This window comes from Nelumbo lutea, chromosome 3 (genome assembly GCF_056320005.1).
Source record: "Nelumbo lutea isolate HS-2025 chromosome 3, American lotus-T2T, whole genome shotgun sequence".
NCBI lineage: Eukaryota > Viridiplantae > Streptophyta > Magnoliopsida > Proteales > Nelumbonaceae > Nelumbo > Nelumbo lutea.
The window spans coordinates 112,571,816-112,585,903 of record NC_142686.1 but is presented as its reverse complement, the minus strand read 5'-3'; the positions used below and the strand labels follow the sequence as shown (position 1 = coordinate 112,585,903).

Sequence of the window (14,088 nt, the reverse complement as noted above, 5' to 3'; positions counted from 1 at the left end):
CCAAATCATAGAATTAATGGTGTGGATTGTGAATTGGTAAAGGATATGGAGAGATATCAAATAATGGTGGGCCGACTGTTGTATTTGTGTATGACATGACCAGATATTTCTTATGTTGTTAGTGTTGTGAGTCAGTACATTCATGCACCTTGGGTTCAGCACTAGGAAGTTATTGAGAGAATACTTGCATATCTGATAAAGCACCACGGCAGAGGCATTCTTTTCTCAAATCATGAGAATCTGAAGTTAAAATCCTATACAGATGCAGACTGGGCAGAATGCTTAGATGACAGGAGGTTTGCATCAAGAGTGTGTACCTTTGTAGGTGGAAAATTGATCTCTTGGAAGAATAAGAAGCAAGTAGTTTTGGCAAGGTCAAGTGCATAGGCTGAGTATAGATCCATGGCTCATGATGTCTCAGAACTTCTTTGGGTTAGATCTCTTTTGAGTGAGATTGGGGTGAAAGCAAATGAACCTATGATGTTATACTGTGGCAATCAGGTTGCAATCAATATTGCCCACAATCGAATTCAGCATTATAGGACAAAACACATTGAAGTTGATAGACACTTTATAAGAGAAAGAGTAACAACCAGAGAAGTTTGTTTGCCTTATGTCTCTTCAGAGTTACAGCTGGCTGATGTTCTCACTAAAGGGGTGGCAAGGAATAAGCTTGAACATGATTTGCACAAATTGGGAATGTGTGATATTTACTCTCAACTTGAGGGGGAGTATTGAAGATTAATTAGTTCTATGATATTTTTCTGAGTTGATGTTTTATGTTAGTTGTTAGATAGGAGGTGGGGACCATAGTATATATGTGAATCCAAATTTTATTATGTTTTTTGAGTGTTATATATATGTTGTTTTATGTTTGCCGCCCTATAAGGGCATAGTTATCTTTGTATTGTTTTATTATTTTAGTATAAATAATAAGTGAAGGGGGCGGCCAGATGATTACTCTCTTTTCTTTCAACTTCTCTTCTTCTCCTTCTCTCTTCATTCTCTCTTCAAGAAAGTACTTGCTTTCATATTTTTTAATTCAGTAGATTTCTATTATATGTATTTTTTTTATTATTATTAATAAGTTATAAATTGCAAAATCCAAATCTGATTACATAAAACATTTCATTCAAATATCATCGGATCAAGTTATAAAGCTTCAAGTATCATTGATAGGCCTACCTACTTAGCTATAATTTTTTTTTTTGTAATGTTTTATCTTTTTGGTGTTTTTTTTGTTCATTTATCAAAGAAATGTAAGATTTGAATAGAGAGAATCGAATGAGGTAAATGATATTGTTCGATCTAAGGTGTGTCAAGCCAAATATATAGCAAATAGTCTTGTCAACTGGATGAAGTCGAGGTGGAAGGACAAGACCGTGCACTATAGTCTACAAGTATAGAGAAAATCAGAGGCCTGAGGAATTTATCCCCGGGTAGGTAAAGAGTTGGTCAAAGCCAAGGAGAGTAATGTGTGCTAGATCCTAGAGAGCTTAGTTGAGAGGGAGATGCCTTTATATAGACCGAACACCCATGTTGTAGTTGGATGAGGTCTGTAGGGTTGTCAGGATGAGGTTGCCCACTGAGGTTCTCGAGAGGTCCCTCTCTTCTGGTGGGCCATGTTTCCTTGTTTGTGCGGGACTTTGCTTCCTCGTGAGTCCTCTCTGTGACACGATTGTGGTGATGTAAGCCAACAAGGTCCAAAGTCATTGGCCAAAAAGGTAGATCATGTAGCAACTTCAGCCAACTAAGGCATCACCCGAACAATGAAAAGTAGTAGTATGAGTGTCAATGGACCAATTTTGAACTAGACCCCATCCAATCCAAAATCAATTTGGACAAATTTGATGGACCAACAAGTCATATTGGATTGGACCAATCCGGTCCAAAATATTTATTAGATTGGATTGGACCTGGTCCGTCCATAATAAATTTATATTGGACTGGGTTGGATTAAGCCAATATCTGGTCAATTGATATAAGAGAAGAATATCAATGGACCAGATTTAGGTTGAAACCAATCTAAATTAAAACAAATTTGAAGAGATTAGACGGTCCAGACATTGAATTGGACCAATCCAAAATGGTCCAAAATATTTATTGGATTGGATTGGACTTGGTCCATTTGTAATGGGCTCACGTTGGACTAGATTGGATTGGACAAAATCTGGTACAATTGGCACCCCTAAGTAGTAGTTCAATTTAAAATTTAAACTTCACAATTAATTAAATAGAGACTAAATTCAAAATTGAGTATATTAGTTAAAAGAATGTTCCATAATCTTATTCACATTTTTAATAGTAGTGTAAATATAAAATTATAGATGTGTTCAATTTTTTCTATAATTATTTTTATATTTTATGTGTAAAAATTATTCTGATATGTCACACTTACTTCTTGTTTAATATGATAATATATGATATTATACATGTGCTTGAATGTTCTTTTGCAAAATTTATGCATTTTTATATTTTATTAATTTTTATTTATTTATTTATTTATTTATAGCACTAAACGCTAACAAATTTGACCCAAAAGTTGAACTATTGATCTTTTCCAAATAGTAAAATAATTTCATTTTTGCTCATTTCTAAATTATGTATTTAATTTTCATTATCAATAAAAATAATTCTTGTTTATTACATTTATTTTTTAATTTCATTAATAAAAATATCATAAATGTGTCTAAATTTTTCTACATTTTGTAATTTTTTATATTTATTTCTATTTTAAAAATTTTATTAACTAACTATGACTATATAAGCTCATCAATTTGATTCAGATGGTTGAATTTCTTAGTCACCACTTTGTTAAAGAATTGTTTTGTTATTGAGTTAGCTTTAAAATATACAGATTTATATTGTTAAAAATATTGGCATAAATCTAATTAGTATCATTTATTAATGAAAAATAACTTTAATAAGAGAGAATGGGAGTTAATAAGTTATAAGACTTAATGAGAGGGGATTAAATGAAGTGGAATGTAAACACTAAAGTTACATTTTCAACCATTACAATTATAGATGTACTAAATAGACAAATATGGGCATTTTAGTAGCCACTAAAATTGACATTAAAACTACAATAAAATTACTTTTATACCATTTCTTTGCACAAAATGGCTTACTTGAAAATTGATTGTTGCTACGCTTAGTGTTTCTGACAATTGTCTAAATCTTCCAAGCGTCGTTAAATATAGACAAAAAAAATCAAATGTCCATTTTACCCTTCTGCGATCTCTATTGCCCTCCTCTCCTCTGATCCTTTAAAACACTCGATCAGCGAAACAGGGAGAAAACAGGGAGTCTCAACTTGTTTTGGTAATTGACCACCTGGAGCAACTTGTTTAGGTAGCTGACCACTTGTCTTACAGCGAGAGAAATAACATAGAAACAGTCCGAAGCTGTGACCGTTTTGATAGTGTTACTGTTCATCAAAGCTGTGACCATTAGATCTGGAACAGTAACCGTTCATCACCGACAGATCTAATGGTTGCAGCTTGATACCACCTTTGATAGTGTAATCAAGCTCCCACAACCTCCAGATCTAGACAGTAACGTCTCAAGGTGGAGCAGTGACTTCTCAAGGTGCAGCTTGAGATCTGGACAGCAACGACCATTAGATCTGGAGGTTGTGGGAGAGAAAATTTACTGTTGTGGGAAAACAGTAGCGTCTCAAGGTGCAGCTTAATTTCTTGTTGCCGCTCCTCCAAGCTGTGACCATTAAATCTGGAGAGAGAGAGAGAGCAGATATGGTCGTGCTTACCAACGACGCAGCCGCTGCTGGTGGACGGTGGAACAGTGGAGAGGGAGGTTGTGGGAGAAAGAACTTACCGTTCAACGTCTATCGATCGATATACCCTCCGAAATGATATGGTAGATGTATCGGACGTCTAACTGGTTTAGGGGATAGAGGAGATCTAAACCGGCCCCCTGAATCGATTGTAAAATAATAAAAATAATAAAATTGTGTATCGATCCCCTATCAGCATATCGGATATATCGATATTTTGAACCTTGTTTCATTTTGAGACGAAAAACAAAGTAGCGGCGATAAGAAACCTCTCTCCTCTTAACGACAAGAAATCTCTCTCTTCCCTGTTTGGCTTTGGTAAGAATGGTTCTTTTCGTTCTCAACCGCCACTGGTGGACAGTGGAACATGGAGAGCGGAGATTGTGGGAGAGAGAGAAGTTACTATTCATCGTCTCCCACCGTGAGACAAAAAACAGGGTAGCGGCGGCAAGAAACATCTCTCCTCTCGGTGGCAAGAAATCTCTCTCCACCTTATTCGGCTTTGGTAGGAATGGTTCCAGTGGAAGTCTCTATGAGTATATGAGGGTGCAAAGAATAGGGTCTGATGTAGGAGCACCATTAGACGTGATTTTTCTCCAAAAGGCTTCCTCAAAAAGGTGTACTTTATGAAGGCCGCTAGGATTTGCTTGCCTCTTCCATGGTATCATTTCTCTGATATAGAAGAACGTAAGCCACTTGGTCTGCGAAGGGAATTTTCAGACTTTCTTGAACGTGATGTTGAAAATAGAACACATTGGCGGAGGTTGAAGATAGAACGCATCTGCGGTGGCGTTAAATTCTCCTTTCTCCGTTCTCATTAATGGTAAGGGTAGAGCTATACAATTGTCAGAAATAGTAAAGTAGCTATAATCAATTTTTGAATAGTAAAGGTATATTAGTCAATTAACTAAACCATAAGAGTAATTTAAAAAATTTACCATTTTTTTTGTATTCAATGCTATGCACCATTAATAGCTTCCCCCAGACCTCTTTTTCCCCTAAGTGCTTATTGCGGGATTTGATTATGTGTCAACACCCAAGGAGCCATCCATGTTTGTCAGCCCAACATTTTACCATTAAGACCAAGTAATGGCATGAAATATGATTGCTAAATAAGAATATAAAGTCTTCACTAGTTGAATCAAGTAGGATTGGCAACGGGGCAGGGATAATAATCCCCGTCCCCACCCCCAATTCTGAAATTTACCCTCATCCCTCATTTCCATCCCCAATTCCCGTTGGGGATAAAATTTGTCCTCGATCCTCGATGGGAATGGGTTCCTCGTGGGGACTTGAATCCCCAAAATTTTTTTAAATGATTTTTTTTTTAAAATAAATTTACTTAAAATAGATAAAATTTTAAAATTATAAATAATGTTTTAAATATGTTTTGATATATATATATATATAATATAAATAATATACATTTAATATAAATAACATTTAGATATATATAAATATAAAGTCGGGGTCGAGGTTGGGCAGGGACCTCAATCCCCATCCCCATCCCCATCCCCGAAATTTTTTTAATAAGTTTTTATGAAAACAAATTACTCAAAATAGATAAAATTTTAAAATTATATATATAATATAAATAATATACATTTTATATAAATAACATATACATATATATATATATATATATATATAATAAGGGTCAAGGACCTCAATCCCCATCCCTGATCCCGACTCCGATTAAGAATTCCTATTAATCTCCATCCATGTTCCCGTCCTGCTAAAACAATTCCATCCCCAACCCCATTGGGTCAGGGAAGTCGAGTCCCGGTCAAGGATGGGAAAAATTGCCTATTCAATCCTTTCATGAGAACTTACCACAAGTAACACGGCCAACCAAACAGTTCAAGTAGGAAAGCCCAGTGGATCGATTACCTATTCAATCCTATCATCCACATTAGCCATGTATCATGCCTTTTATAGTGTTTCCCAAAAGTAATTTTTTTAGGAAAGTTTTCCAAAAGTAATCAACCATTGAAACTTGAAAGTTTTAATATTACAATATTACCCAAAAAGATGTCTTTATTCTGATCACATGGCAAGGAATTTGGGGCTCAGAATTGACCCATCAAATCATCAATAGATGATAGCCAGAGGAATGTGTGGAAAACATGTGCAAGCATTAAGGAAGCAATTCGAACATCTTAGCGTCTGTTTGGCACCATTGCCGTTGCTCCAGAAAATGGCACCACATCAGTGCCATGTCAGAAAAAACAGTGTTTTAAGAAACGGGTGTTTGTTTGAAACCATTTTTTCATAAAAAATGGTATTCCAAGCCATGTTTTGAAAATTGGGAAGGCGTGGCTTGGAGTGTTTCCTGAAGCTACAGCTCATTCTTGCCAATAGGGATGTGAGGTGGCAGGGGTATGGCACTGGATAATGGGTACCAGTGCTGAAAACATTTCCTAAAGCATTGGTACCAAATAGAAAACATTGTTGTTGCTTCAGGAAACGTCCTACCTGACAGCAACGATTCCAAACAAGAAAAAGACACCGTTTTCTCAGAAAACGGTGCTTCCAACCTATACATCAGCAGCACCATTTTGTACCTGCAGCATTGATGCCAAACATATACTTAAGCAATTGATGACAAGCCCATGGTCTGAAAATTAAACTACGTTGCATGTTCAAGCATTGAAAAATAGGAGTTTTCTAATGACTCCCGAGTTGGGTGCAACTTGAAAGATTGAGTTGCATTGGGTGTTCGTTTCCCTTTAGCAAAATGCCTTTAGCTGGTTTTCGAGTGTCTAAACGTTGGTTAAACTGTTTCTAGCTGAACTTCTCTAGAAACATTTACCTCTAGTTTGCCTTTAGGCCCTGTTCATTTTTTGGTAAGTTACTAAACCGGATAAATGCAATAACCTAGGTAAGTTTTTCCTGGGATTCAAAATCTCATTGACCAACTTTCCCCTTTCTCAAAATCCAAAAAAAAAGAACACCCCCTTAGAAGCAACCAATTGTTTGTATTCTCAATATCTGCTCACCATCCAAAACACTCTGACCTGGATATTCTAGAAAAGAGTGAGTGAGCTTAAAGTGGACAGACGAAACCATCTGGAGACTGGGAGAGGTTCCACATGCCTCTACTCTTATACCGAAGGCATCCAGATTTGCAATTCACAAGAATGGGAGAGGTTCCTAATGTACAGCTGTAATGTCTTGTGGTTGTGAACAGGTATGGGTAGCGGATCAAATGTGACGTCAAGCCCTATTTAGAAGAGACTCAAAATTTATGCGTTTTTTTCTTATAAAAGTAACAAATCTCTCTCTCTCTCTCTCTCATGTTCTATGAATAATACTGTTCTTTTATTTCTTGATCTCATTCTTCGCTCTTATTTTGCTTCTGTTTTAACTACATCAAAATAGCTCCAACTCTGATCTCAAGGTAGCAACTTCCCCTAATATGCACAGCGATTGCTGCTGAGAATATTTTCGAAACGAGTCTAATTGTTTTAGTGCATGTGTCATTCTATTCGACAATGTCTATCCAAGGAAAAACCAAAAAGGCAATATTATTGTTTGCATGTGCCAAAGCAATAGGATACTGGCTGACACGGATTATCTTGCTCCGCATTAAATGCTTTCTTTTTTCTGCTTCTGGTCTTCAGTTTTTCAAACAATATTTGCGTGAAAACTTATTTTATTTGTTTTCCATTTTTTTTAAATCCAGTGACAATTTAAATTCGACCTAGTAGTGGCTCAATTGGTATGTTAGCTGAGCAGTCCAGCGGATATGCTGAATCTATTACCACCTACTTTAGAGAGTTGTTAGTGTATTGTGTTTAATAACAAAAAGGAAATCGTTTACAATTAATTAGATCAAATATAAATCCCACCCTATCCGATATATGATCTGATTTGATTTCAATTTAAATGCAGATTGCTTATAGGTATAAAACTTTTAACTTGGTATGTGTAAGTAAAATCGACTCAAATGTTCGTATTTTTACAAGTTTTCAATTCATTTTGTTTAATGTCATTTCTAACTCATTTTATTAATAATATAAAATACTTTTTGACCATTGTCATTTTATTTTATTAATACTATTCAATATCCAAATATCCAATTATCCAATTACAATCCAAATTTAACGAATCAAATTTGATACACCCAATTCGATCTAATTCCTTTTCAGTTCCACACTCATCCACCACACACACAAAGGAGATTTAGTACTTTTGCTGACTAATCTTGAATGAAATGCCGATATTTATGTCAAACGTTTAAATGAAAAGCTTAGGTTGTGTTTGGCTCTGAACAGTAGTGTGTTTTTTTTTGGTAAACGAACAGTATTGTGTTTGGTATGGTATTGACATTGCTGAAATGTTTATACTGATGTGAAAGTGAAACCATCCCACAATGATCTTGCATCTAATGATCAAATTTAAAAATAAATATTCTTTGATCACTGGCTCACTATCACACAGATTACCATCTGTATACAGGTCTAGTTGCTCCATAAGCATGTAACCAAAAGAACTTCTGTTTTGGACGTAGGATTTAGGAGTGTTCAATGATAAAATCAAGGATAAAATTTACATGTGGAGATTTTTATGGGATGCAATCCTAACAAAGGACAAGTGCACTGCATGGCTCCTTGTTCTTTCTGTAAGCAAAGTGCAGAAACCATGCATCAGTTATTGTTCACCTGCCCATATGCTCGTGCAATCTGGTAGCACAGTCAAACGGGACTGAATCCAGATAAAATCAAAGATAAACCTTCCCATGAAATCATCACAGGTTGGCTAAACTCAACCATCATCAAGTTCACACTTGAGCTCCACCATACTTGATATGGAAAGCCCGCAACAGGCTTGTGTTTGAAAAGACCCTAATAGAGCCTCTAGATCTTTTGAATCATATAAATAATTACTTGCAGCTTATCTTCAAACAGATATGAAGCATGAACACAGACACACCGCCTAGCATTACCTCTATAAACAATATACTGCAGGTTGACGGCTCCTTTGATCCTTTAACAGGGAACGTGGGAAGAGGGTTCCTCTGCCAACGAAATACAGGAGAAATCACTCCTGAAGGGAGACCTTGCTGGGCTGCAACAAGCTATGAAGCAGAAATAAAGGAGTTAATAGCAGGACTTAAAAGCAGCTTCTATCCTAACAGACCAGGATCTTTTTGTATATAGTGACTCTGAAAACCTGATACAGCTCTTAGTAAGGGAAAACCAACAGAATGGATGGAGCAGATACACTGGACCAAACTCACATCTCTCACCACTCTTTTTGCTTGTTTATGTAAATAGAAACTATAACAAAGCTGCTCACGTACTTGCATATGCTGCATGCGAAGGCCAAATGATCATAAATTATGATCATAGACAATCTGCTACTGTACAGTTATTAGCCAATAGTAATACATGAAGCTGCTGCTTCTTTTGACAAAAAAAAATGATACACATCCATCCTTGCTAGTAAACAATGCAATGCACCAAAATATATCTCCACACTGCCACATGGCAAGAGAGAGGTCATTGGACTATTTCTTCAGATGGGTAGCTGATGGAGGAAACATCATCCATGTTTCCCCTCAACACCCCCTCGTTTATGTTTCTCACTTTCTTGAAAAGGCATTTTATGACTTTTAACTCGAAACAGTATCAACCAACCAGAAAATTTGCATTTAAACTCAAAACACCTAGGTGGCAGTGATGTGTAAGCATTTCAAGTATAAATAGCCACGATACAAAACATCACTTTAGTTGTGAACTCACGGTACAAGTAGAAAATGGAGAGTAGGAAGAGGTTTATTTTGAAGGGTAAGATTCAAAGAGATGCTGTTTGCCCATGTAAAAGAATACGAATTTGGAGAAAATAAGATGAAGTGATCGCAATTCACAACCGCAATTAAAAAAAGGCTAGAGAGATGGAGTTCAAGGTAATGGAGTCCGGATTTCCCACTACACTAACCAGTAACCATCTTACCTTTAAGATGGGTAAGTACACAGTAATTTGATTCACCAGCCAGTTTTAATAAATGTGTATATGGTTTTTCTAGATGTTTTCTGCATAAACCATCCAGAAACATTCTAATCAATGGATAATTCCAATTTTCAAGATTTATTTTATCAAATCAGGGGGAGTAATCTAAATTGGGATTCAACAGGTCCCACCGAATAAATAATTGAATTACCATATCCAGCCATGTAGCCAAATCTTAAATGAGAAAAAATATTGGAAAAAAGATGAGAGAAGCAGTCAAGCCCTTCATAAGTCTTAACATAATCACAGCTTTAAATTTCAGGTGATATGCAAGACTAAAATAAAATAATTCCATTGCAGATGGCATCAAAGCAGATTACTGTCTTTCAAACCAACCCCCACCCCCCACCCACAAAAAATAAATAAATAAATAAATGCTAACACCCTGCCACCCAATTTTTGTTTCCTATGTTTTAACAATTCAAAAGCTAATTTATTGTGTACCACATCAAATCCATTTGCTAACGGGTCTGGATCTCCTGCTACATGGGAGATCAAAATATTCTGTCTCCTTGATGGCTTGGCTGCAGTTTTGTTTGTTGTTTTTTTTTTCAAGTTGACAGTATATTTCATTAAAGTAAAAAAGAATTACAAATTTCATTAAGAATAAAGGATTACCCAATACCCATTATTAATGTCATTCTAATAATACGTTTGCATTTTATCTTATTAATGTCATTCTAATAATAAGTTTGTATTTTATCTTTGCACGCACCCAAAGGTCCCAAACTTCTCTCCCCGAGGGCGTCTGGAGGCTCTGTCAAAAGATGGAAGTAAATCTAGTGTTTTTTATGGACACTGAGGGATGATTTGTAAGGGAAGCTCAAAAGATGGCAACAATCAAGTTCCAGTCATAGCAGGGCATGAGAGGGAGCTACTGTGATGGAACTAACTCTAGGGTTTTCATGGACGCTGGAATGAAATCCATCTCCATTCTATCTTCTTCTTCAACCTGACTTATCTTCAGCTGTGTTAATTCATTAAAATCTGTTGTCATCCCTATATCATTGCTAATTTTCATTTCTTTAAACTCAGTTGCTATCTCATCTACTTTCATCCATTCTCCCTTCTCATTCTTCAGCATACTGAGGTAATTCATTCACCTATAATACTATAGGTATAACAATACTATAGTTTTATAATACTATAATCCAAAATCAAAATCCCATTAAGATTCATATTGTTGACTACTTGAATCTTTATCAAAACAAATAAGTATAACAATCCTAGAAACATATCATATTCTTTATATCAGGGTAAATGTCTGACTTAGCATCTGTCAATCACAGACAGCATCGCTGCCCTATTTACATGGCCAAGAAAAATCAAAATCCAGAAAATGCACAGAGAACAAAATGCAATACAATCCTCAACAGTATTTCTCATCCGTTACATTCAGTACACATTGGCAAAACAACCAGGACATGCTTAACTTAGAAAGCTTCATGAGCAAGCACATCCTGTTCAAGGCCCTTGCTGTTAGATATGAACCATACGACAAGGAAGCACGAACAGCAAGTAAAGATATAAGCCATAAACACAAGTACGCTATAAGGTTAACTTTATTACCATAGTTCATCACATTGCATCTTATTTCATCTGTGGCTGTTTCAACTTTCACTTAGCGCCTTCTACTCTTCCTTCTGCTACTCTTATAATCAGAATCAGAGTCAGATGCTGAGTCTGAGTCGGAGGAATCAGATGATGAGCTATACTTTTTGTGCCTTCTCTTCTTCTGTTTCTTCGTCCTTCTTCTCTTTCGCTCATCCTCTGAATCTGATGATGAACTGTAACTCGAACTGCTCTCATCAGAAGAATAATCTGACTCTGTCACTGATGATGACCCACTGTCGGTTTCAAAAACAGAAGCCTCGCTATCCTCACTTCCCGAGTCAGAATCAGATCGATGCTTCCTCTTACTTTTCTTGCTACTCTTTTCACCCTTCTGGACCTTCTGAATATCAGGGTTATCCAATTCGTAAGAGACTGATAGCTTCATCTTCGGTTTAGGGTTTTTAAGTTGCTGCGTCCGAGAGGATCTTGAGATGTAAACCCGTTCATTCTTGCACTCATACGTCCAGTGACCAGTCTGGAAACACTTCTGGCACTGGGAAGATGTTCCACCCATGGAAGAAACCGAGGGTTTAAGGTCTTTCCTTTCACCCAATTTCACTGCCTTCTCTGTACTCATTAGATACATCTGACGCTTGGCTTCTTTCCTTTCCTGCCAACGGCTTGGTCCTTCCTCCTTCTGTCCATAAGCATTTATATTCCGGGCTGCAGCTGCAGCCGCTCGTTCGGCCTGAGCACGGCTAAGACCCTTTGCAGCAGTCAAAGCGGCAGCCTTGATTCTCTCAGCTGCCACCTGAGCTTTCTCTTCTTTCTTACTAGACATTTTCTACCTCAGAAAAGGCAAATCAGAATAAGCAGATTTCCCAGCCCCGGCAAAACAAGAATTTGCAATCCCGAATCCTTCAAAAACTCTGCAATTCAAACCGAAGCCTTTTATTACCGATTAAAAATAACAAAATCTTAACTATCCATTCAAAAGACCATGAGAATCCGTCAGCAAAAGAAATAAAAATCACAATGTGAAGGAAAATCCACGTTCTAAAACCTACACCCTTCACATACTAACGAATCAAAGTCGGAAGGATGATCAAGGTCCTTGAATAAAGCCATATTATCTAACCCTATCTTCCAAAAGAAACGCTGAGTTTTGCAAAGGCAAAAACGCTAAGGTCAAACAGATATCAATAAAAACCTTGTTCCACTCGACCTTCAGTGCATAAAACCATATTTTCAAGCAAGATCTTAGGCTAAAAACTCATTCAACGAAAAAGAGTGCAGCTGCTTTCGTAATCGAAAAAGGTTTCAAGCATATTAGGGTTTTTCAACACGTTAGTAGGCATTAATGAACAAGAATAAATGAAACAAATGTGGAACCGCGTGGAATAAGGTTCAAATACGTACCTGCGACAGCGAGAGCGAAACCTTCTTTCACCGGAGTAGTAGAGGGAAGTTGGGGTGGAGGGCACCGACGGACACCTCTTGGAACAACCGAACAATCACTGGCAATGGCATGCGATTATGTCGGTAGATCTTAGAGTGAGAACAGACCCACACAGTCTTATTCGATTGGAATTTTTTTGTGTTTTAATTATCCTTAATGGTAAGCTACCTTGACTAATTATACACTTACTTCTTACCATTAACGTAAAAAGATATTTTACCCGTTATTTTAGTTCAAATTTTCAACCCTCAATTTACTATAGTTTGACAACATCAATTGACGAAATCATCGCTGCACTGTCGTCACCAACGCAAAAAATGGAATCGCGTCCGAAATCGTTGCCATTGAATAGACTCTATTCCGGATTGGGGGGACAGTTCGTAATACGGCAACTCAATATCATTCTCTTCTATCGTCTTCACAAGCAATAATATACCTCATAAATAAAACTATAGTGAGATGGGTGCCTTCGTCACCCTCTATCAGCTCTGTGTTTTTTCTTATTTACAATTATCCAGAATGTATTGGAAATGCAGGGAGTGTGAAGCAATTGAAGAAGGTTATTGATTTTGGGTCAGTGACGCTAGAATTTTTGCCTCAAAGAGCTAGGAACAAGTTTCCTCCATCAAGATCATCGTCAGAAATCCCTCTATGTTCCTCATCCTCTTCCTCCTTTGCTGCCCTATCATCCAATCTTGTTTCTAATCTATTTATAAAACTTCTGAATCATCAGCTGTAATGTTAATCGGGAGGCATACAATCACATTGTCTAATTTAATCATTGGACGAGGCTTAAAAGGAGTGTCGTAGCTGATGTATGGAGCTATTGTGATTGTAAGCTCTAAGCCCATGTACAAAGGATGGTTGACGAGTTTATTTCTGATTAGGAGGTACAACTCGTATTACACTTATACATGGCAGCGTCAGTCGTGAATGGTTCTCATAATTGAAAAGCCTCAATAGTAGAAAAGGAGTTCAGCCAATCTTCAAACGTATAGTCTTTGGAGGATGTTTACACCTCCACCAGCTATAGTTCATTTGATCAGTATATCAAGTTCTTCACCCCCTCAAATTGCAAGCTGCAAATGCCTTGGTGTAATACATTTAACCTTCAGATCCTTGTTGGCATTGTCTGCCAATTCCAGTTCCAAGACTTCTGCAGTAAGATACTCCAAGATTGTTGCCCCTACTCTTTCATTAGCTGCAACCCGGCCTAAATTTCAGGAGACGATGGATATAGCCAACAGGGAACTGCAAGCCTACT

At 36.9% G+C, this 14,088-nt stretch overlaps 1 protein-coding gene across 3 annotated transcripts; it reads right to left on the bottom strand.

Annotated features, from left to right (window-relative positions):
• Positions 1-8,150: 8,150 nt before the first annotated feature.
• On the bottom strand, positions 8,151-13,229 carry LOC148867701 (uncharacterized). 3 transcript variants are annotated; one of them, XR_016110840.1, is made up of 3 exons: positions 12,785-12,973; positions 11,381-12,294; positions 8,151-8,876 (listed from the first exon to the last, which is right to left on the bottom strand). XR_016110840.1 is itself a non-coding variant. In XM_088981348.1 (2 exons), the coding sequence occupies exon 2, from the start codon at positions 12,204-12,206 to the stop codon at positions 11,433-11,435; it is 774 nt and encodes a 257-aa protein (XP_088837474.1). In that variant the 5' UTR covers positions 12,207-12,294; positions 12,785-13,229; the 3' UTR covers positions 11,028-11,432. The 3 variants fall into 3 exon arrangements, 2 of the variants coding, with proteins under 2 accessions (XP_088837474.1, XP_088837475.1); XM_088981348.1 differs by lacking the exon at positions 8,151-8,876 and having other exon boundaries at positions 11,028-12,294; positions 12,785-13,229; XM_088981349.1 differs by lacking the exons at positions 8,151-8,876; positions 12,785-12,973 and adding an exon at positions 12,576-12,746 and having other exon boundaries at positions 11,028-12,294.
• Positions 13,230-14,088: the final 859 nt, after the last annotated feature.